Source organism: Leucoraja erinacea, chromosome 18, assembly GCF_028641065.1.
Source record: "Leucoraja erinacea ecotype New England chromosome 18, Leri_hhj_1, whole genome shotgun sequence".
In the NCBI taxonomy this organism is placed as follows: domain Eukaryota; kingdom Metazoa; phylum Chordata; class Chondrichthyes; order Rajiformes; family Rajidae; genus Leucoraja; species Leucoraja erinaceus.
The window spans coordinates 5,455,237-5,477,588 of NC_073394.1; the positions used below are offsets into that span (position 1 = coordinate 5,455,237).

The 22,352-nt window shown below is 48.3% G+C and overlaps 1 protein-coding gene across 1 annotated transcript in view; it reads left to right on the top strand.

Annotated features, from left to right (window-relative positions):
* Window positions 1-5,455, top strand: part of tpcn2 (two pore segment channel 2) — a 41,003-nt gene extending 35,548 nt beyond the window's left edge. The window contains exons 21-23 of the mRNA XM_055649195.1: window positions 2,639-2,720; window positions 4,008-4,096; window positions 4,642-5,455. Of these exons, the coding sequence (XP_055505170.1) occupies window positions 2,639-2,720; window positions 4,008-4,096; window positions 4,642-4,729 (259 nt within the window). The 3' untranslated portion in view covers window positions 4,730-5,455. The remainder of the gene's footprint in view (window positions 1-2,638; window positions 2,721-4,007; window positions 4,097-4,641) is intronic.
* The last annotated feature ends 16,897 nt before the right edge of the window (window positions 5,456-22,352 follow it).

A 22,352-nucleotide genomic window follows, 5' to 3' on the forward strand; every position in this document is an offset into this window, starting at 1 on the left:
ACAAACTCTGCACAGACAGCACCTGTAGTCTGGATCGAACTGGCGCTGTAAGGCTGCAACTCTACTGCTGCACCTCCATGCAGGTTGAGGCCACCTTCCATGGAGTGTAAGAGGCTTAGGGTTGACCTTAGACATACATGAGACCATGGGTGGCATAGATACAGTGGATGGGCACAGTCTATTTCCCAGGGCAGAGTCGCCTTAAACTAGATGACAGATTTTAGGTGAGAGGGGAAAGATTCAAAAGGGACCTGAGGGATGATTTTCTAAACGGGGTGCTGGGACTATGAAACGAGCTGCCAGAGGATGCTGTCGAGGCAAATATGATTACAGTGTTAGAAAGACGCTTGGGCAGGTAGTATAAACCACTAGAGAACGTTACGAGAACCAAATGCTGGAAAATGGGATTCAATGGATGGACATCTTGTTAGCATGGACAACATGAGCTGAAGGCAGAGTTGCCAACTTTCTGACTGCTAAATAAGGGACAAAAGGTCAAAATAAGGGACAAATGCCCGACGGCAATTAGTTGACCGACTCAGCTGTGGCTGGGTGAATGGTGAGTTTGCCCGGGTGCTGGACTGCACACAAAGCCCAGCCGGTGGGCCAGCTGAGGAGTTTCAGCCCACGCGCCGTCCTACTCGTGCGCCGATGATGGGCCATGAGAAGGAGGGATGGCGGAGGTGTCGGCGGTAAGCGAAGGTCTGAATATCGGAGAGCTGCCCGGGCTGCCGACCGACGGGGCCGCTGGCGAGGTGCTGCTGCTGCACTCCATGGGCTGCACTACATCGGGACGGGTGAGGCGGGACTGGACGCGGCACTCCGACCCGACAGTCCCCTCCACTCGAGTAGTAGTGGTCAAATATGGGACAAGGGCAGTCCCGTACGGGACAAACCAATTTAGCCCAATATACGGGATGTCCCGGCTAATATGGGACAGTTTGCAACACTAGCTGACAGCTGGTTTCCAAAGACAGACACAGAGTGCTGGAGTAACTCAGCGGGTCAGGCAGCATCTCTGGAGAAAAGGAATAGGTGACGTTTCGAGTCGAGACTCTCCAAGAGAGACCGCTGCATGGTCTTTGACTCTAAAACATGACTGGCTGCGGTTTGTGTTCATTCAATGTCTTCCCAATGGGCCCTTTATCCACTGTTTTGATGGATTGGCCCACTGTTGGTGTTTCTGAAGCTAATTGCAACTTTTGCTGTAGTTGATGGTGTGTGGTGCTGACCTGAAGCACCACCAAGTGGCCAAATTAAGTAACAGCAGGAGATAGGCAGAAATAGCTGGAGTAACTCAGCGGGTCAGGTTGCATCTCTGGAGACAATAGATAATGGGTGCAGGAGTAGGCCATTCGGCCCTTCCAGCCAACACCACCATTCAATGTGATCATGGCTGATCATCCCCAATCAGTACCCTGTTCCTGCCTTCTCACCATATCCCCTGACTCCGCTATTTTTAAGAGCCCTATCTAGCTCTCCCTTGAAAGTGTCCTGAGAACCTGCCTCCACCGCCCTTTGACGCAGAGAATTCCACAGACTCCCAACTCTGTGAGAAAAATTGTTTCCTCTAGACCCCATTCTCCTGCCTTCTCCCCATAACCCCTGACACCAGTACAAAAGAATGTCCTTTTAATTTGAGGCTCTGCCCTCTGGACCTAGACTCTCCCACGAGTGGAAATATCCTCTCCACATCCACTGGGGCCTTTCGCTATTCAGGAAAACCCCTCTCCCACTTACGTGTCCTCCAGCATTTTGTGTCTTTCTCCAATTTTCTCCACTGACGAGTTACTCCAGTTCTTTAGTAACTCGTCAGTTTCTTTGTTGAACTAAATTAAGGTGCATGTTGTAATCAAAGCGCTTGAACAATTGGTTGGGAGTAGAAGTGGGGGTGGATCCGGACCGCAACGGCCGTGAGCCCCAGGCCGAGTTCGGCGATCGTTTGCCTGCTTCTGCTGCTGTTGCAGATGAGACGTTGCGTTGCGCCAGGGTCTTGGGCCTGTCCCACTTTGGCCGTCAGTACCGCAACAGGCCGTTGGCGCGCGGCGATTGCGTTCGTTACAAAAGTCTCGGAGCCCCGCGCGATGTCGCGCACAACTACATGCCCCTCCGCACTTCTCAGTGGGACCGGCCCCGCGCGGCCATACGATGCCCGTGCGCCTAAACGCGACCACGAGATTGCATAATTTGCGTGCCAAGGACACGCAAGTGGGACAGGCCCTTAAGTTTCAATGAAGTCCCACCTCGTCCAGTGAGTACAGGCTCAACTCGGTCTTATGAAGACTCTGTGTTGTCAGAGTTCAATTTTGTGGCTTTACCACGTGGTCAAGAAGCAACTGGTGTAATCTGTTTCCATTTGTGTAGATTTGTCTTTCCTTTTGGTCTTTTTATGTTAATTTATAATGTATTTCATAAGTAATAGGAGCAGAATTAGGCCATTCAGTCCGTGAAGTCTACTCCGCCATTAATCATGGCTGATCTATCTCTCCCTCTTAAGCCCATTCTCTTGCCTTCTTCCCATAACCCCCAACACCCGTACTAATCAACAATCGATCTCTCTACTTCTTCATTCTGCGAGACCACTTACAATAATGGATGGCTTGTTTAATTTCTAAAGTGAATCTTTTTCATCCCACAGGTGGTCCAAACTTTATTTTGTTGCTTGGTGGCTGGTCTCTGCTGTAATCTGGGTTAACCTCTTTATGGCTTTAATTCTTGAGGTAAGTATGAAGTTATAGTAATTCTAAGATAAAACTGCTTACTGCAGTAACTTAGTTTAGTGATACAACATATTTACAACAATGCTATATTTAAGAGGGAGTTAGATGTGGCCCTTGTGGCTAAGGGGATCAGGGGTATGGAGAGAAGGCAGGTACGGGATACTGAGTTGGATGATCAGCCATGATCATATTGAATGGCGGTGCAGGATCGAAGGGCCGAATGGCCTACTCCTGCACCTATTTGTCTATGTTTCCTATGTTTTCTAACATGGAAGCGGGTCCTTCGGCCTGCCGAGTCCACGCCGACCAGCGATCCCCGCACACTGACACTATCCTACACACACAGACACACACAGACACACACAGACACACACAGACACACACACACACACACTAGGGACAATTTTTTTTTTTACAATTTTACCAAAGCCAATTAGCCTACAGGTCTTTGGAGTGTGGGAGGAAACCCACAGGGAAAATGTACAAACTCCGAAGAGACAGCGCCTGTAGTCGGGATCGAACCTGCGTCTCTGGCTCTATAATGGCAGCAAAGTGACACTTAAAGGGGATGGACACAAAATGCTGGAGTAACTCAGCGGATCAGGCGGCATTCCATACACTATCCTACACACACTAAGGACATTTTTTTACAATCACCAAGCCAATTTACCTGCGTACCTGGACGTCTTTGGAGTGAGGGAGTAGACTGAAGATCTTGGAGAAAAGCTGTACAGCCAGCACCAGCAGCCGGGATAGAACCTGGGTCTCTGGCGTGGAAGCGCTGTAAGGCTGTAGCTCTACCGCTGTGCCACCGTGCCGCACTTATTTGCTTGGAAGATTTGAGCACAGGTGGTGGTGACTCTGCACAGACAAGGAGGCCTACATTTGATTCAACATGATATTAAACCTACATTAGAATTCCTGGAGATAGACACAACAAGCTGGAGTAACTCAGCGGGTCAGGCAGCATCTCTGGAGAGAAGGAATTGGTGACGTTTCGGGTCGAGACCCTTCTTCAGACTGGAGAATGGGGGGGGGGGAGGGGGGAGGGGACCGAGTGATATAGACAGTGATATATGGAGAGATGTAGAACAGATGAAGGAAAGATATGCAAAAAAGTAATGATGACTGTGGGACTGGGTGAAAACTGGTTGCCGACAATGAGACTCAGCAAGACGACTGAAGCTGGCACGGCAACTGAGACTCCACTGTATCTCTGCAAATTTTCTTTTCAGTGTGGTATTTTGTGTATCAATTACTGTCAAAATTATGTTTAATTCACAACAGAACTTCATTCACAAATGGGATCGGAGCTACCACATGTCTTTCTCTGATCAGGAGTCTGAGTATCAGATGAGTGTGCAGGATATGTTCAGGTCAGTCCCTTTCCTCCTTTTGTGGTTGGGCAGGTTTACTCCACTTTGGAGTTGCAGCGCGGAAACGGGCCCTTCGGCCCACCGAATCCAGCGATCCCCACGTACTATCCTACACACTCTGGGGGACAATCTACAATTCACCTACGGAGCTGCACGGCCTTGGAGTGTGGGAGGAAGCCAAAGATCTCGGAGAAAATTCAATTGCATTAGGCACAAACCCCCTACAGACAGTGCCCGTCGTCTCTGGAACCTGGATCTGTGGCGCTGAAAAGGACCAGTCCCACTTTCACGACCGTTTTTACTCGTGGACATTTTTCATCAGGCACGAAAAACGCCCCGACCTACTTGATGCCACGAGTGCCTACGATTAGCATCACCTACGACCTCATGCTGCGAGTATGAGTCGAGGGCAAACTCGGCAGAGGTCTTGAATTAGGTTGTGAAAGTGGGACAGGCCCTAACGTCAGCAACTCTACCGCTGCGCCACCGTGCCGCCCGTCTCACCAGCGATCTCTTTTCTAATTTCCATTTTGCTTAAACTCTAGGGATGATTTGGAGGAGCCGACTGAGGAAGAATTGCTGGAGAGGCTGAGGCAGCATCCACACCTCCATTTACTCAAGGGGCCCATCTAATCCCCGCTCTGCCGTACAACAACCCCTCTCTGGTGGAACGCCACTGCCATCTGGGATCGCCACTGGTTCTCACTCAGTGTGGGCATTGTCTTTCATGTACCAGCCACTGACCCCGGGCTACTGGACCAATTTAAGCCGTCTCGACTATTAATAACATCCCTAACCTCTCTGCAATGTATCATCTGGATTGTAAATGCACTTAGTTACCTTTTAACAAATAATTGAGACTTTTAAAAAACACTTTTTTTTTTTTTTTTTTTTTCCAAGTCCATATTTTAATACTGACAATACCTTGTTCTGGGGAATGTATTTTGGGTAATGTATAATTGGTAAAGGATAAGCTAGGGGGTGGGGAAGAAGGGGGAAGAATGTTTGGGGTGGTCAACTTGAATCTATAGCACAAAGTAGAAACTTCGGAGAATATCTCCACCTGTGACTAATCTACACTTGTTACCAGTTTCGTCACATGCATTAGGGTCTTGGCATGTTCTACTCTTTGACTTATCATCCAAAGTGAAGCACTACAGCGGTGAAATTGTTTACGAAGACTGTTAACAAAATTACTCTGCATCATCCAAGAAGGTTTTTTTGGGGGGGCTAGCAAGCTACGGATAACACTTATGGAATCTGCAATACTCACGGAGTAACTCACGGATAAACTCTGTCAGAAGAGGACTAAACTATTTTGTATTATGTGAATTAAAGACCATTATTTTTTTAAATTAGATCTTGAGTTTGTGAATTGGTGCAAATTGCTGTTTTATGTTGAGTTTAGAGATACAGCGCGGAAACAGGCTCTTTGGCCCACTGAGTCCGTGCCAACCATCGATCCCCGCACACTAATATTATCCTACACGCACTAGGAACAGTTTGAAATTTTCCCAGTGCCAATTAACCTACAAACCTGTATGTCCTTGGAGGGTAGTGGGAAACTTGAGCACCCGGAGAAAACCCATGTGGTCACAGGGAGAATATCAAACTCTGTTCTGACTACCACAGAGACTTCAATAACCCCACTCTCACCATCGACGGCACCACTGTCTCCCCATCTCCCAAGGCCCGCAACATTGGCGTGATCTTTGATTCCACCCTCTCCCTTGAGCCTCACATCCGCCATGTCATTAAAACCTCCTTCTTTCATCTCCGCAACATCGTCAAACTCAGACCCCCTCTCACACCTCCCGCTGCTGAAAGACTCATCCATGCCTTCATCTCCTCCCGACTGGACTATTGCAACTCACTTCTCCTTGGCATCAGCTCCACCTACATCAACCGACTCCAACTGGTCCAGAACGCAGTCGCCCGACTCATCACCCACACCAAATCCTGGCATCACATCACTCCAGTCCTCAAACAACTTCACTGGCTTCCCATCTCCCACCGGATCACCTACAAAATCCTGATCCTCGCCTACAAAGCCCTCCACCCCTCCACCATCTGCCCCCCCCCCCCCCCCCCCCCCCCCTCTCACTGACCTCCTCTCCCCCCCTACCAACCCTCAAGCGCCCTCAGATCCACATCAGCCGGTCTCCTCTCCACCCGCAAGTCCAACCTCCGCAGTTTAGGGGACAGAGCCTTCTCCAGGGCAGCTCCCAGGCTCTGGAACTCCCTCCCCCAACTGATCCGCAATTCCGTGTCCCTCACCATCTTTCAGTCCCGCCTCAAGACCCATCTCTTCACCTCCGCCTATCCTTAGCCCCACGTCCCCCTCCATTTTCAACTGTGCATTAATTGCTTTATTATTGTGTTTTGTATTGAATTCTGTCTTTACTTTGTGTACTAGTCATGTCTCTACTATTTATTTCATTCCACTTAAATGTTTTTCCTCTACCTGCAAACTATTTGTAAGGTGTCCTTGAGACTCTTGAAAGGCGCCCATAAATAAAATTTATTATTATTATTATTACCAGTTGTAATCGGAATCGAACCCGGATCTCTGGAGCTGCAAGTCAGAAACTCTCCCACCTTGTCACCCACATTCCATTCTTAATGGCTACATGTGTACGAAGGAACTGCAGATGCTGGTTTACCCTGAAGATAGACACAAAATGCTGGAGTAACTCACCCGTTCAGGCAGCATCTCTGGAGAAAAGGAATAGGTGACGTTTCGGGTCGAGACCATCAGACTGGGAAGAGTCTGGGAGGGGGAAAGTAGACACAAAATGCTGGAGTAACTCAGCGGGACAGGCAGCGAGACCCGAAACGTCACCCATTCCTTCTCTTGAGAGATGCTGCTTGGCCCACTGAGTTACTCCAGCATTTTGTATCTACCCTCGATTTAACCTAGCATCTGCAGTTCTTTCCTACACGGGGGGGGGGAAGAAGGAAGAAGTAGAGGTATAGGAAGGTACAGAACAAAGCAGAGCCTGCATCGATGACTCGTGAATGGTGGAGCCCACAATGATCCATTGTTGGCTGGGGAGGTGGTGATACCAAAAGAATACAAATGGTGAAATTAGCAATAGGACTTGAGTGGGAGAGAGAGGGGGAATACAAGGGTTACTTAAAGTTAGAGGAATCAATATTCATTGGTTTAACAGTTGAGGTGCCATCCTTGTACATATCCTTCACTCTCTGGTACAATTCCATGCCCTTTCACCCGTGTAAACACCCTGCTAATGCACTGAAGTGCAATTAATATCCAGAATGTTTTGATGTGTATGTAAAAGATAAGAATAAGACAGAACGGACCAACATCAAATGCATTAATTGACCTTGTTATTATCTCATAATTCAATCAAATTTGCCACAGACAACCCTCACTAAACAAATCCTTCCTGACTGTCTTTAATTAATCCGTGCATTTTTTAAGTGACGGAGAATGCTAATAAACTACCATTATGATTTAGAAACATAGAAAACAGGTGCAGGAGGAGGCCATTCGGCCCTTCGAGCCAGCACCGCCATTCATTGTGATCATGGCTGATTGGCCCCAATCAATAACCCGTGCCTGCCTTCTCCCCATATCCCTTGACTCCACTAGCCCCTAGAACTCTATCTAACTCTCTCTTAAATCCATCCAGTGACTTGACCTCCACTGCCCTCTGTGCCAGGGAATTCCACAAATTCTGGGTGAAAACGTTTTTTCTCACCTCAGTCTTAAATGGGCCCACACCTTTATTCTAAGACTGTGGCCCCTGGTTCTGGACTCGCCCAACATTGGGAACATTTTTCCTGCATCTAGCTTGTCCAGTCCTTTTATAATTCTATATGTTTCTATAAGATGTTTCCCTCATCCTTCTAAACTCCAGTGAATACAAACCTAAAGGTACTCTTCTAAAGGTACGTCCTTTTATTCTGAGGCTGTGCCCTCTGGTCCTAGACTCTCCCGCTAGTAGAAACGTCTTCTCCACGTCCACTCTATCCAGGCCAAGCTGCAGTAGGGACAGTGAAGGAGGTGATGGTTGCGGATCAGCCGCAGTCTCGTGGGTTAGCGGTGCAGGAACAAGGGGCTAAATCATTCTGTCTAGTTTGCGTTCTTGAAACCTGTTCCTATACTCCTGTAACATAGAAACACGGCGGGTCAGGCAGCGTCTATGGAGGGAATGGACAGGTGAGGGGCCCCCCTGGTGGAGCTGCTGTCTCACAGTGCCAGAGATCCGGGTTCGATCCTGACCTCAGTGCTGTCTCTGTGGAGTTTGCACCTTCTCCCTGTCACTATGCTCCTGTTTTCTCCCATGCGCCAAAGACGTACAGATATTTTAAAGGCCAGAGATAGATAGATTCTTGATTAGTACGGGTGTCAGGAGTTACAGGAGAAGGCTGGAGAATGAGTTGAGGGGGAGAGAAAGATCAGCCATGATTGAATGGTGAAGTAGACGATGGGCCGAATGGCCTAATTCTGCTCCTATCACATGATCATATGGGTTTGAAGATGAATTGTCTTCTGTAAATTGCCCTTTGTAGGCAATGTGATAACCTAGAACGTTCTGTGTTGTCTGGATACTTTCAAGAGAGAGCTAGATAGAGCTCTTAAAAATAGTGGAGTCAGGAGATAAGGGGAGAAGGCAGGAGCGGGGTACTGATTGAGGATGATCAGCCATGATCACATTGAATGGCGGTGCTGGCTCGAAGGGCCGAATGGCCTACTCCTGCACCTACTGTCTATTGTTCTAGTGCAAACGGGTGATCGATGGCCAGTTAGGACTTGGTGGGCCGAAGGGCCTGTTTCCTGGCTCTGTCCCTAAACTAAATGACTGACTCCGATATAGGAGATGAGTGTATGAAGAAGGGGAAAAGTGTAGAAACAAGGAACTGCAGACGCTGGTTAACAAAAGAAAAAGACACAAAGTGCTGGAGTAACTTGGTGAAACTTGACTGGCATTATGTCGAATCCCCACCTCACCTTTTCCAGATTTCTCCCCCTCCTATAATCAATCTGAAGAAGGGCCCTGACTAGAAACGCCGTCTGTCCATTCCTCCCACGGGCGCTCAGTTACTCCGGCACTTTGTGCTTTTCTCAAGATCCCAGCATCTGCAGTTCCTCGTATCTCCTGTTAAAAATAGACTGGTTTCAGCACATGCACGGGATTGGCACTAGATGGCATTGTTCCTGTATGGCTCATTAAAAACATTGTGATATTTATATCGGTTTCAGAAAAGTACTTTTTAAAAGCTTATCTCGGGGAAAACAAGCACGAACATTTACTCTTGATATTTACTGGGGCTTACTTGTTTCAAAATACATCTAGCACAATAGTCTGAAAAATGATGGTAAAGATTTTAAAGTGTGTTCTGTGGGAACCGACTGTTAAATTTGCAGTGGATTTAACTTTATGTTAGTGAGTGACTTTGATTAATTTTTTGGGGAGTTTTACTTCAATTTATTGTGCATGGAAGCACGTTTTTAGGCTCAACTTGTCCATGCAGAACAAATGCCCATCTAAGCTGGTCCTATTTAGAATTTTCGACTTCAAACTTTAGAGATACAGCGCGGAAAAGTGCCCACCCCGTACGCTAGCCCTATCCTACACACACACCAGGGACGATGTATAATTTTGTACCGAAGCCAATTTTTTTTTTTTCGCAACTTACCGAAGGCAATTAACCTACAAACCCGTACGTCTTTGGTGTGTTGGAAGGAAACCGGAGCACCCGGAGAAAACCCACGCAGGTCACAGGGAGAATGCACATGTTTAGTCTTTCCGCTGACTGGATAGCGCGCGACAAATCTTTTCACTGTACCTCGGTGCATGTGACTGAATTCAAAATGAACGTCCAACACATTTGAGTTCAGTTCAGATTCGTTTATTGTCACGTGTACCGAGGTACAGCGAAAAGCTTTTGTTGCGTGCTAACCAGTCATCGGAAAGACATCGGCAAAAACAGGAAAGCAGACTATTATCTCAATGGTGGCCGACTAGGAAAAGGGGAGATGCAGCGAGACCTGGGTGTCATGGTACACCAGTCATTGAAAGTAGGCATGCAGGTGCAGCAGGCAGTGAAGAAAGCAAATGGTATGTTAGCTTTCATAGCAAAAGGATTTGAGTATAGGAGCAGGGAGGTTCTACTGCAGTTGTACAGGGTCTTGGTGAGACCACACCTGGAGTTTTGCGTACAGTTTTGGTCTCCAAATCTGAGGAAGGACATTATTGCCATAGAGGGAGTGCAGAGAAGGTTCACCAGACTGATTCCTGGGATGTCAGGACTGTCTTATGAAGAAAGACTGGATAGACTTGGTTTATACTCTCTAGAATTTAGGAGATTGAGAGGGGATCTTATAGAAACTTACAAAATTCTTAAGGGGTTGGACAGGCTAGATGCAGGAAGATTGCTCCCGATGTTGGGGAAGTCCAAGACAAGGGGTTACAGCTTAAGGATAAGGGGGAAATCCTTTAAAACAGAGATGAGAAGAACTTTTTTCACACAGAAAGTGGTGAATCTCTGGAACTCTCTGCCACAGAGGGTAGTTGAGGCCAGTTCATTGGCTATATTTAAGAGGGAGTTAGATGTGGCCCTTGTGGCTAAGGGGATCAGAGGGTATGGAGAGAAGGCAGGTACGGGATACTGAGTTGGATGATCAGCCATGATCATATTGAATGGCGGTGCAGGCTCGAAGGACCGAATGGCCTACTCCTGCACCTAATTTCTATGTTTCTATGTAATACATGATTACAATTGACCTGACCATGATTACAAAGATTCATAAGCACATTTAAGTGACTCTGCTGAATGGAGATTTCCACGCTTGCAAATATTTCTGTTAATTGGTGAGATTTTCACTGTATTAGGGAGGGTTTAAACCATCACTAGGCCTCTTGCCTGGGCCTTGCCAACTAAACATCGCACTGCGTTCCAGGTGGGTCACTTTTACTTCAGAGTTAACATCTTGCTGACCCATTAAACTATTTTCTTTTTGCCCTATTAACTATTTACAGTGTGAGATAAAATGATTAACCTTTTGCTGTCGAGTTTGGCCAGTCTCTGTTCAGGCTTCACCCAGCCATTTTCCATATCCAAGATGGCTTCCAAGCTGAACCACCCCAGCCAGAAATTCCAAGAGAATGTGGTGTTTGCTTAATACAGCTCGTTATTCGACCAGCAGTTAATTTGTAACTTGGATGAATAGTCAAGGTGAAACTAATGTGTTTTGGAACAAACTTTTTTTTGATGGGGGACAAAAAAGGAAAAGAAAAAAATAAGCATAGGCTAATCAACACATTAAAAAAAATGGTGTATTCAGCGCTGGGAGTTAATAGCGCATTAAAGAATTTACAAGCGTGATGGAGGCAGCTTTTTTGAAGAGTTAGTACCAGTGTAAATAAAAACATTTGGTTGGTAATTTCTGAGAGTATTGTCCTTGCTATCAGCTCCGTATCTCTTCACCTGTTGTTTACTGATGGGGGTCACTGAGGCTCCAGCTGTGCACACTTTGTACTCTACACCAAGTCCCTGGGCATGTGATTGACGGCAGCACAGAGCAGCCACGGCCAACATGTCCAGAGCGAGCAGCACCGGAAATTGGATGAACAGCATCTCATATTCCGCTTGGGGAGTCTGCATCCTGGGGGCATGAACATTGAATTCTCCCAATTTTGTTAGCCCTTGCTGTCTCCTCCCCTTCCTATCTCCCCCTCAACCCTCGGGCTCCTCCTCCTCCTTTTTTTCCTTTCTTCTCCCCGCCCCCCCCCACCCCCCATCAGTCTGAAGAAGGGTTTCGGCCCGAAACGTTGCCTATTTCCTTCGCTCCATAGATGCTGCTGCACCTGCTGAGTTTCTCCAGCATTTTTGTCTACCAACATAGTCGGTATTCTTAGGGGTGGCACGGTGGCGCAGCGGTAGAGTTGCTGCCTCTCAGCGCCAGAGACCCGGGTTCGATCCCGACCACGGGTGCTGTCTTTACGGAGTTTGTACCGTCTTCTCATTGACCGCGTGGGTTTTCTCCGGGTGCTCCGGTTTCTTCCCACACTCCAAAGACGTGCAGGTTTGTGGGTTAATTGGCCTCTTGTGTGTGGGATAGAACTTGTGTACGGGGCGCGGACTCGGTGGGCCGAAGGGCCTGTTTCCACACTGTGTTTCTAAACCAAAGTATTCTCGGAACCAGTTTAATTCTCGCCAGTGATCGACGCTAAGAACGACATTCCCAAAGAACCACAGCGGTGGGAAAGGGAAGGCGACCAGTGATCCGGAGAAAAGTGCGTTGGCACTTTGTAGGTGGGTTGGAAAACATTGACCACGTGTACACCTCACGTGGTCTCGGCAAGGCCAGCAGCATCATCAAGGATGAGTCACAGCCTGGCCACTCCCTCTTCTCCCCTCTCCCATCGGGTACAGAAGTGTGAAAACGCACACCTCCAGACTCAGGGGCAGTTTCTTCCCAGCTGTTATCAGGCAACTGAACCATCCCACCCCAACCAGAGAGCAGTCCTGAACTACTATCTACCTCATTGGTGACCCTCGGACTATCCTTGATCGGACTTTACTGGCTTTACCTTGCACTAAACGTTATTCCCTTTATCATGTATCTGTACACTGTAAATGGCTCGATTGTAATCGTGTATTGTCTTTCCGCTGACTGGTTAGCGCGCAACAAAAGCTTTTCACTTTGTGTTTGTGGGGAAAGGGAACAAACTCCACTGACCAGAGTACAAAAGAGAGAGAAGAGAAAAAATAACCTGAGGTTCTTAACTAGTCATTTCTCTACCATATGGAGCCCTGCTCATCTGATCACCCGGACAAAAGCCTGAGAGTGAATTTGATAAGTGAACAAAGTATTTAGTTCACCGCATAAACCCCACGCTGCCTTTCATGTGAGAATTTAAAATGAGCATTTGAGCACACTTTGTAGAGCGCCCTGGCTAATTAGCACCCTCAGTCTGTGGAGCTCGTATCGTATCAAAAATCTGTCTAAGCCTTTCCGCCTGTCTGGCGGGGAGAGGGAGAGAAAGAGAGAGAGATATAGAGGAAGAGAGAGAGACAGCGAGAGAGAGAGACAGAGAGAGGGAGACAGAGAGAGAGAGAGAGAGACAGAGAGAGAAAGAGAGAGAGAGAGAGAGAGAGAGAGAGAGAGACAGAGAGAGAGAGAGAGAGAGAGAGAGAGACAGAGAGAGAGAAAGAGAGACGGAGAGAGAGAGAGAAAGAGAGAGAGAGAGAGAGAGAGAGAGAGAGAAAGAGAGAGAGAGAGAGAGAAAAAGCTTCTCAGCTTCTTTGAGCGAAGGCTCAGATCAGGAACAATGGAAGTGAGATCAAAGTGAAGAACAGAAGGCGATAGATAATCAAAGATGTATTGTCCTTTAGACAGTGCCAGCTTGTACAGGAAACATTACTGCCCTGCTCTAATCAAGTTTCACTTAATGAAACCTCTTTTTGTCATCGGAACTTTTCATTCAGACTCCTGGCAGCTTTTAGAGAGGCAGCACCTGCCCAGTATTGGTTTTTGCCGACGTCTTTAGGTGTCTTGCGCCCCAGCTGTTAATCCCTAACTTGGGCAGGTGACACCTCTGCACCTGTTGTGCAGGTGTGTTTGTACTTTACCAGGGAGTCTGTGCTTTCAGTTGGATTGAGCTGGAATCATTTGCAGGGCTCAGTGGTTGAAATTGCAAAGCAGGCAAAAGCAATGCCTGGACTGTAGAGGGCCTGTCACCCTTGGCTGTCATTGGCGCCTCATTTACGCGTCGTGTGTAAAATACGTGACGCGTGGGGTGCGCGTGGGTGACGCACGCGTTGCGAACGGTGAGGCGTGGAATCGCGTGCGGTGGCGAGCGGCATCGCGCGGCGCTCCAGGATTCCGTAGTGTAATGAAATCCTCGCACGCCACCTCCGTGACGTATTGCGTACGCACGCTGGCGTTTTGGCGTCCTGACGTCTCACCTGTATCGCACGGTCACGTCAACGTGCGTCAACGTCCATAACCACGTGTCGCCGCGCCCCGCAGGGTATTCTAATGACGTCACGCGCGCCAGACGGCTGTGCTGACGCATGATTTGAGCGCGACGTCACGCATCACCACACATCGACCTATTTTACATATGACGTGTAAATGAGCCGCAAATGACAGCCAAGTGGGACAGGCCCTTAAGTTTCCTCTTCACCTCAGTTTCAGTTCAGTTTAGTTTATTGTCACGTGTATCGAGGTACAGTGAAAAGCTTTTTGGTTGCGTGCTAACCAAAGTGGTTACAATCGAGCCGTCCACAGTCTACAGATACGCGGCAAGGAAATAACGTTTAGTGCATGGAAACACCAGTAAAGTCCAATCAAAGACAGTAGTTCAGGACTGTGCAGGAAGGAACTGCAGGTGCTGGTTTAAACCGAAGACAGACTCAAAATGCTGGAGTAACTCAGCGGGACGAGCATGACTGAAGAAGAGACTCGACCCGAAACATCATCCATTCTTTTTCTCCAGAGACGCTGCCTGTCCCGCTGAGTTACTCCAGCTTTTTGTGTCTACCAGTAAGCAGTAAGAAGAAAAACGTAATGTCTGTGGAATTCTCTGCCTCAGAGGGCGGTGGAGGCCGGTTCTCTGGATACTTTCAAGAGAGAGCTAGATAGGGCTCTTAAATATAGCGGAGTCAGGAACGGGGTACTGATTGGGGATGATCAGCCATGGTCACATTGAATGGCGGTGCTGGCTCGAAGGGCCGAATAGCCTACTCCTGCACCTATTATCTATTGTCTATTGTCTATAGTTCAGCACTGCTCTCTGGTTGAGGTAGGATGGTTTAGTTGCCTGATCACAGCTGGGAAGGGACTGTCCCCAACTGGAGGGCAGATCTCCGAACCTCTGTGGCAGCAAGTTCCCAGGTTGAACCCCAATTCTGGAGGCTCAAAAATCTCCACCGAGCAGGTTGTTGCAGCAGGTACAAGAAGTAAATTTGAAAGACATTTGGACAGGTCCATGGATGAGGAAGGTTTAGAGGGATATAGACCAATTGCGGGTTGGTGGGACTAGCGTAGATGGGACATCTTGGTCAGCATTGGCAAGTAGAACCCTTCTACACCTGGTCTCTCCCATATAGAACATAGACCATTGAATGGAGAAAAATCTCCGTGGATTGTCACCTTGTCGAGGTGGAGAAACTTGTGTGGTCCTGAGATCCCGAGAGCGATGCCGTCTGAAGCTGTGCTCCTGGTAGGGCCACCCATGGCGGTAAGGTCGAGGGGGGGAGGTCTCTGACAAAGAGCGATCCAACCAAGACCTCAACAGTGGAACAGGCGGAGGACGATGGCTGACCTTAGTGGAGCGTCACAACGGCTGGGAAGGCGGATGAAGGCTGCAGCGGAAAAGGGTCTCCGGTCGTCTTGGACTCCATGCCACTGGATCCTGACCCAGATCTGTCGAGGACCATGTGGTGGCTGTCTGTGCACCAGTCTCCCCACGTTAAACAAAGTCACGCACAGGCGTCCTCCAACCCTGGAGACACCCATGGTCAGGCATGACCGAAAGGGGCCTAAGGACACCGCAATAACAGGCCCTTTGGCCCACTTCATTTCCATCCCAAGTCCACGCTGCCTCGGCAAGGCCACCAGCAAAATGAAAGACCACTCTCACCCTGGCCATTCCCTCTTCTCCCCTCTCCCGCCAGGCAAGAGGTACAGAAGTTTGAAAACGTACACCTCCAGACTCAGGGATATTTTCTTCCCAGCAGTGTGTCTGAAGAAGGGTCTCGACCCAAAACGTCAGCCATTGGTTCTCCCCAGAGAAACTGCCTGTCTCGCTGAGTTACTCCAGTAGTTTGTGTGTCTATTTTATATGAAACATAAAACGTTTTGGCATTGTTCAAAAAAAAACTCCTTGAGTGAATGATTAAAATGGTTAAGATTCTTGCAACGCTGAATTTCTCAAATGGTATCGTTCTACCACGTGTGAAATATTTCAAACGGAAAAAGTTGTGAGGTTTATTAATGAACAAAGGTTAGTGTTTTGGCGGTTTCACCCACAGCTCTCAGAGTCAGCTATTGGTGGCCGAGCGGTAGAGTTCTCGCCTTCCACCACTTACAGTGCCAGAGACCCGGGTTCGATCCCGACTACGGGTGCCGTCTGTAAATTGCCCCTAGTGTTAGATTAGAACCGGTGAACGGGTGATCGCTGGTCAGCACGGATTCAATGGGCCGAAGGGCCTGCTTTTCACACCGTATCTCGAAACTAGAAACTAAATAAATGGTAGATTTGGAACGACAGCCACGACACAGGGGAGTACTTTTTTTTTTTAAAGAACAAGGAGCTGCAGATGCTGGTTTACGAAAAAAAGACACAAAGTGCTGGAGTAACTAAACTGGGCAGACAGCATCTCTGAAGAACGTGGATAGGCAAGGTTTCTGGTCGGGACCCATTTTCAGTGTGATAGTAGTGGAGGTTGAGGGGTTGGGGGGGGGGGGGAAGAGTGGAAAAAATCTGGGATGTGTTTTGGGCAGCACGGTGGCGCAGCAGTAGAGTTGCCGCCTCACAGCGCCAGGGACCCGGGTTCGATCCTGACTACGGGTGCTGTCTGTACGGAGTTTGTACGTTCTCCCCGTGACCTGCGCGCGTTTTCGCTAAGATCTTCGGTTTCCTCCCACCACTCCAAAGACGTGCAGGTTTGTAGGTTAATTGGCTTTGGTAAAATTGTACATTGCCCCTAGGGTGTGTAGGATAGGGTGCGTGTGCGGGGATCGCAGGTGGGCCGAAGGGCCTGTTTCCGCGCTGTACCTCTGAAGTAAATTAACCTAAATGGAGGTGGGGGCCACAGCAAAGCCTGCCACGTTATTGGTGGAGACAAGTGTGTGTGGGAGTCTGAAAGGTCGACAAAGGTCAGAGATGAAAAGACAAAAGGCTGTGAGGACAGAAGATAGACAATAGACAATAGGTGCAGGAGTAGGCCATTCGGCCCTTCGAACCATTCAATGTAATCATGGCTGATCATCCATAAAAGAGAGAAGAGGTGTTAAATGTGAAGCTGGAGGAAGGAATGTAGGGGAAGGGGGGGGGGGGCAACTGAACAGTTAGGGCAATGAGTGGGGAAGAAAAGGTTGCACCCAAATGGTAAATGCCAGGACTCGGATTCTTTGAGTTTTTATATTTGTGCTGGGCCTGGGTGTGTTCCGTTAGATTTTTGTGTTTTTTTGGCGAAAGCATACATTTTTGGTTTGTATTTTTTTTTAAATACTCAGAAGAAGATGCAAAGTGTTGGAGTAACTCAGCGGGTCCAGCAGCATCTCTGGCGGACATGGATAGGCGACGTTTCGGGTCGGGATCCTTCTAAAGACCAATGTTGGTGGGGGGGGGGGGGAGAGAGAAGGAAGAGCAGTGCGGGTCGGACAAAGCCTGGCAAATGATAGGTGGATACAGCTGGGGGGGGGGAGGGGGGTCTGAAGGGGGGTCTGTTCTCCAAAGATGCTGAGTTACTCCAGCACTTTGTGTCTTTTTTTTGGGTAAACCAGCACCTGCAGTTCCTTGTATCTCCACTCAGAAGATGCATTGATGTTCAGTTTCTCTAATGTTCAACTGAATTGAAACATAGAAACATAGAAACATAGAAATTAGGTGCAGGAGTAGGCCATTCGGCCCTTCGAGCCTGCACCGCCATTCAATATGATCATGGCTGATCATCCAACTCAGTATCCCGTACCTGCCTTCTCTCCATACCCTCTGATCCCCTTAGCCACAAGGGCCACATCTAACTCCCTCTTAAATATAGCCAATGAACTGGCCTCAACTACCCTCTGTGGCAGAGAGTTCCAGAGATTCACCACTCTCTGTGTGAAAAAAGTTCTTCTCATCTCGGTTTTAAAGGATTTCCTCCTTATCCTTAAGCTGTGACCCCTTGTCCTGGACTTCCCCAACATCGGGAACAATCTTCCTGCATCTAGCCTGTCCAACCCCTTAAGAATTTTGTAAGTTTCTATAAGATCCTCTCTCAATCTCCTAAATTCTAGAGAGTATAAACCAAGTCTATCCAGTCTTTCTTCATAAGACAGTCCTGACATCCCAGGAATCAGTCTGGTGAACCTTCTCTGCACTCCCTCTATGGCAATATTGAAATCGGTAATGATAGCGATTATAGACTTGTTTGAGCTTTACCTTTATTCATTATCTCTTGGACCACACCTCCATTTTCCTTCACGTGGTCACACATCACATCTCGCCCACGCACCTCTAGCCTTGAAAATCAAAGTAAAAAATAAGCTTAAGTGCCGGAAATCTGAAAGAAAAACAAAAGAAATGGCGTTAAGCTGGAAAGAGCGAAGATTTACGAGGATGTTGCCAAGGCTCAAGGGCCTGGGCTACAGGGAGGGGTTGGGAAGGCTAGGAATGCCGGAGGCTGAGGGGTGATCTTATAGAGGGGAGCATAAGATCATGAGGGGGACAGAGAGGGTAGATGCACAGTCTTTTACCCAGAGTCGGAGAATCAACAAGCAGGTGACACATGTTTAAGGTGAGAGGGGCAAGGTGTACTGGGAAGCCAAATAACCTACAAATCTGTTCGTCATTGGAGTGCGGGAGGAAACCGGAGAACCAGGAGAAAACCCACGTGGTCACAGGGAGAATGTATAAGCTTTATACAGACAGCATCCGATGTCAGGATCGAACCTGTGTCTCTGGGGCTGTGAGGCAGCAACTCTACCGCTGCGCCACCGTGCCGGCCTGGGTCTCGGCCATTTGTAAAAGGGATGGGGAGTTGCAGCCAAACCTGCCAAGGTCAGAGGTCACGGGGAGAACGTGCAAACTCCGTGCAGACAGCACCCGTAGTCGGGATCGAACCCGGGTCTCTGGGGCTGTGTGGCAGCAATTCTACTGCTGGGCCCCCCCTTGATAAAATATAACACTGTTGCGGGTTCCTCAATTTGAGTTGCCATTTAAAATTGGCTCTTCCCATTGACAATAGACAATAGACAACAGGCGCAGGAGTAGGCCATTCGGCCCTTCGAGCCAGCACCGCCACTCAACGTGATCATGGCTGATCATCCACAATCAATACCCCGTTCCTGCCTTCACCCCATACCCCCTGACTCTGCTATCTATCTAACTCTCTCTTGAAAGCATCTAGAGAATTGGCCTCCACTGCAGTCTGAGGCAGAGAATTCCACCGACTCACAACTTTCTGTGTGAAAAAGTTTTTCCTCATCTCAGTTCTGAATGGCCGACTCCTTATTCTTAAACTGTGGCCCCTGGTTCTGGACTCCCACAACATCGGGAACATGTTTCCTGCCTCCAACTGTGGCCCCTGGTTCTGGACTCCCCCAACATCGGGAACATAGCATAAGGATTTGAGTATAGGAGCAGGGAGGTTCTACTGCAGTTGTACAGGGTCTTGGTGAGACCACACCTGGAGTATTGCGTACAGTTTTGGTCTCCAAATCTGAGGAAGGACATTATTGCCATAGAGGGAGTGCAGAGAAGGTTCACCAGACTGATTCCTGGGATGTCAGGACTGTCTTATGAAGAAAGACTGGATAGACTTGGTTTATACTCTCTAGAATTTAGAAGATTGAGGGGGGATCTTATAGAAACTGACAAAATTCTTAAGGGGTTGGACAGGCTAGATGCAGGAAGATTGCTCCCGATGTTGGGGAAGTCCAGGACAAGGGGTCACAGCTTAAGGATAAGGGGGAAATCCTTTAAAACCGAGATGAGAAGAACTTTTTTCACACAGAGAGTGGTGAATCTCTGGAACTCTCTGCCGCAGAGGGTAGTCGAGGCCAGTTCATTGGCTATATTTAAGAGGGAGTTAGATGTGGCCCTTGTGGCTAAGGGGATCAGAGGGTATGGAGAGAAGGCAGGTACGGGATACTGAGTTGGATGATCAGCCATGATCATATTGAATGGCGGTGCTGGCTCGAAGGGCCGAATGGCCTACTCCTGCACCTAATTTCTATGTTTCTATGTTTCTAACATGTTTCCTGCCTCCAGTGTGTCCAATCCCTTAATAATCTTATATGTTTCAATAAGATTCCCTCTCATCCTTCTAAACTCCAGGATGGAGTTTAGACGAGTTTAGAAGGAGTTTAGACGAGTGATAGGGAAGATGCTGCTGGGAACCATTGACAATGAGTGAACACCTCCCCCATGGTGGAATATTTAACTGTAAAGGTGTGTGTGTGTGTTTTTATTTTCATCCAGTCACGCACATGTTGGCAGTTATCTTTCCTTTCTTCAAAGAGGTGGACATGCCAAGAAATAAACACGAGGGAAATTGACTCTTTTCACAAAGCTGGGCTTGAAGACTTCCACTAAAAATTAACCTGGAGCAGGTACAATCAGTGTTTTGTTACCTGAACAACGATAAGGCAATGCAATATTTTACCTGCTTTGGCAGGCAGATAAAAGCAAGCGAGGCTGTATTTGCATACAGGTGAACGAGGTGCGGCGGGTAGCTGAGTTCAGGTCACTGCAGGTATGCCAAGCACTTTCAGCTGCTCCAAAGGCATCCTGTAATCGACCCGACGAGGGTGAGCCTTTGTGGACCAAGTCGGCCCGTAGGACAAAGAGAGGCCGGCAGTACCGCGAGTCGCCACCAGGTGCCAGCAGGGGCACACCACACACAAGAGCCGAGAGATTTGATCGGCACAAAAAGCTGGAGCAATAACCCTGTCCCACTGTACGAGTTCATTCCAAGAACTCTCGGATTCGAACTCGGAGATTTACGGTAACGCCCACTCGTCGGTACTCGGGGCTCTCGTGAACATTTTTCAACAAAAATCTTCACGGGTCTTCCCGAGGTTACCTGCCGTTAGCGAGTCTTCCCGAGTACCCGCCGTTAGCGTTACGAGCCGCTAAGAGACGTCCCCGAGCTCCGACGTACCCGCTACGTTCATTCTCCGTGCTTACCCCGAGTTTGATTTTTTTTTAAACTCCGGAGAGCTCTTGGAATGAACTCGTACCGTGGGACAGGGTTATAACTCAGCGGGACAAGCAGCATCTCTGGAGAGAAGGAATGGGTGACGTTTCGGGTCGAGACCCTTCTTCAGACCGTATCCTTGTCTCCAGACATGCAGCCAGTCCCGTTGAGGTACTCCAGCATTTTGTGTCTACCCTCAGTTTAAACCAGCATCTGCAGTTGCTTCCAACAGGTTTGGTCCTAAGGTCATAAGGTCATAAGTGATGGGAGTAGAATTAGGCCATTCGGCCCATCAAGTCTAATCCGCCATTCAATCATGGCTGATCTATCTCTCCCACCTAACCCCATTCTCCTGCCTTCTCCACATAACCTCTGACACCCGCACTAATCAAGAATCTATCTATCTCTCCTTAAAAATATCCACTGACTTGGCCTCCACAGCCTCCTGTGGCAATGAATTCCACAGATTCACCACCCTCTGACTAAAGAAATGTCTCCTCATCTCCTTCCTAAAATAACGTCCTTTTATTCTGAGGTTGCGACCTCTAGTCCTAGACTCTCCCACTAGTGGAAACATCCTCTCCACATCCACTCTATCCAAGCCTTTCACTATTCTATATGTTTCGATGAGGTCCCCCCCCCCCCCCATTCTTCTAAACTCTAGCGAGTACAGGCCCAGTGCCGACAAACGCTCATCATAGGTTAACCTATTAATTCCTCTGTTCGATGAAAATTGTAAATTGCCCCTAGTGTGTGCGTGACAGTGTTATTGTGCGCGGGGATCGCTGGTCGGCGCGGGCTCGGTGGCCTGTTTCCGCGCTGTATCTCTAAATTAATTCTAAAGTAAACAGAGCCTGATCAAGTCGGAGTACTGAGGGCATTACGAGTGCCTGCGTTACCATTACATAATGCCACAATCCGGCATTCTTGCGCATAAAAGTAGCTGGCCGTCTCACTAATGGTAATCAAGCCTTCTCTCTCCCTTATCCTTGGCTTCTTATAATCCTCAATTAAAATGTACAAGCCTTTTGAAGTTTCACTGCAGCGTTCAAACCTCGGTCCTCATGTTTCTGAATGAACGCAAACACAAACGAAGGGATTTTTTTTTTTTCCGAGGGGAGATTTAGTTATGAACTCCAGCGCCTCTATCACCCCTCCTCCCCTTGTGCCTCTAACCCAGTCCCCGTCCATTCTCAAGGCTGTGTGTGTGTGTGTGTCGACGGTTAACGTGGCCTGGCAGATTGTCCTGCCTTTTCCCATTCACTTATTAAAGCTGTTCTGTAACCGAATCCCATGTTCTGAGAAAGTGGTCGGCCTTCCCCACTTTCATCTCCCGCAGACTCAGACACGAGCTGTGCAATTCAAGAAT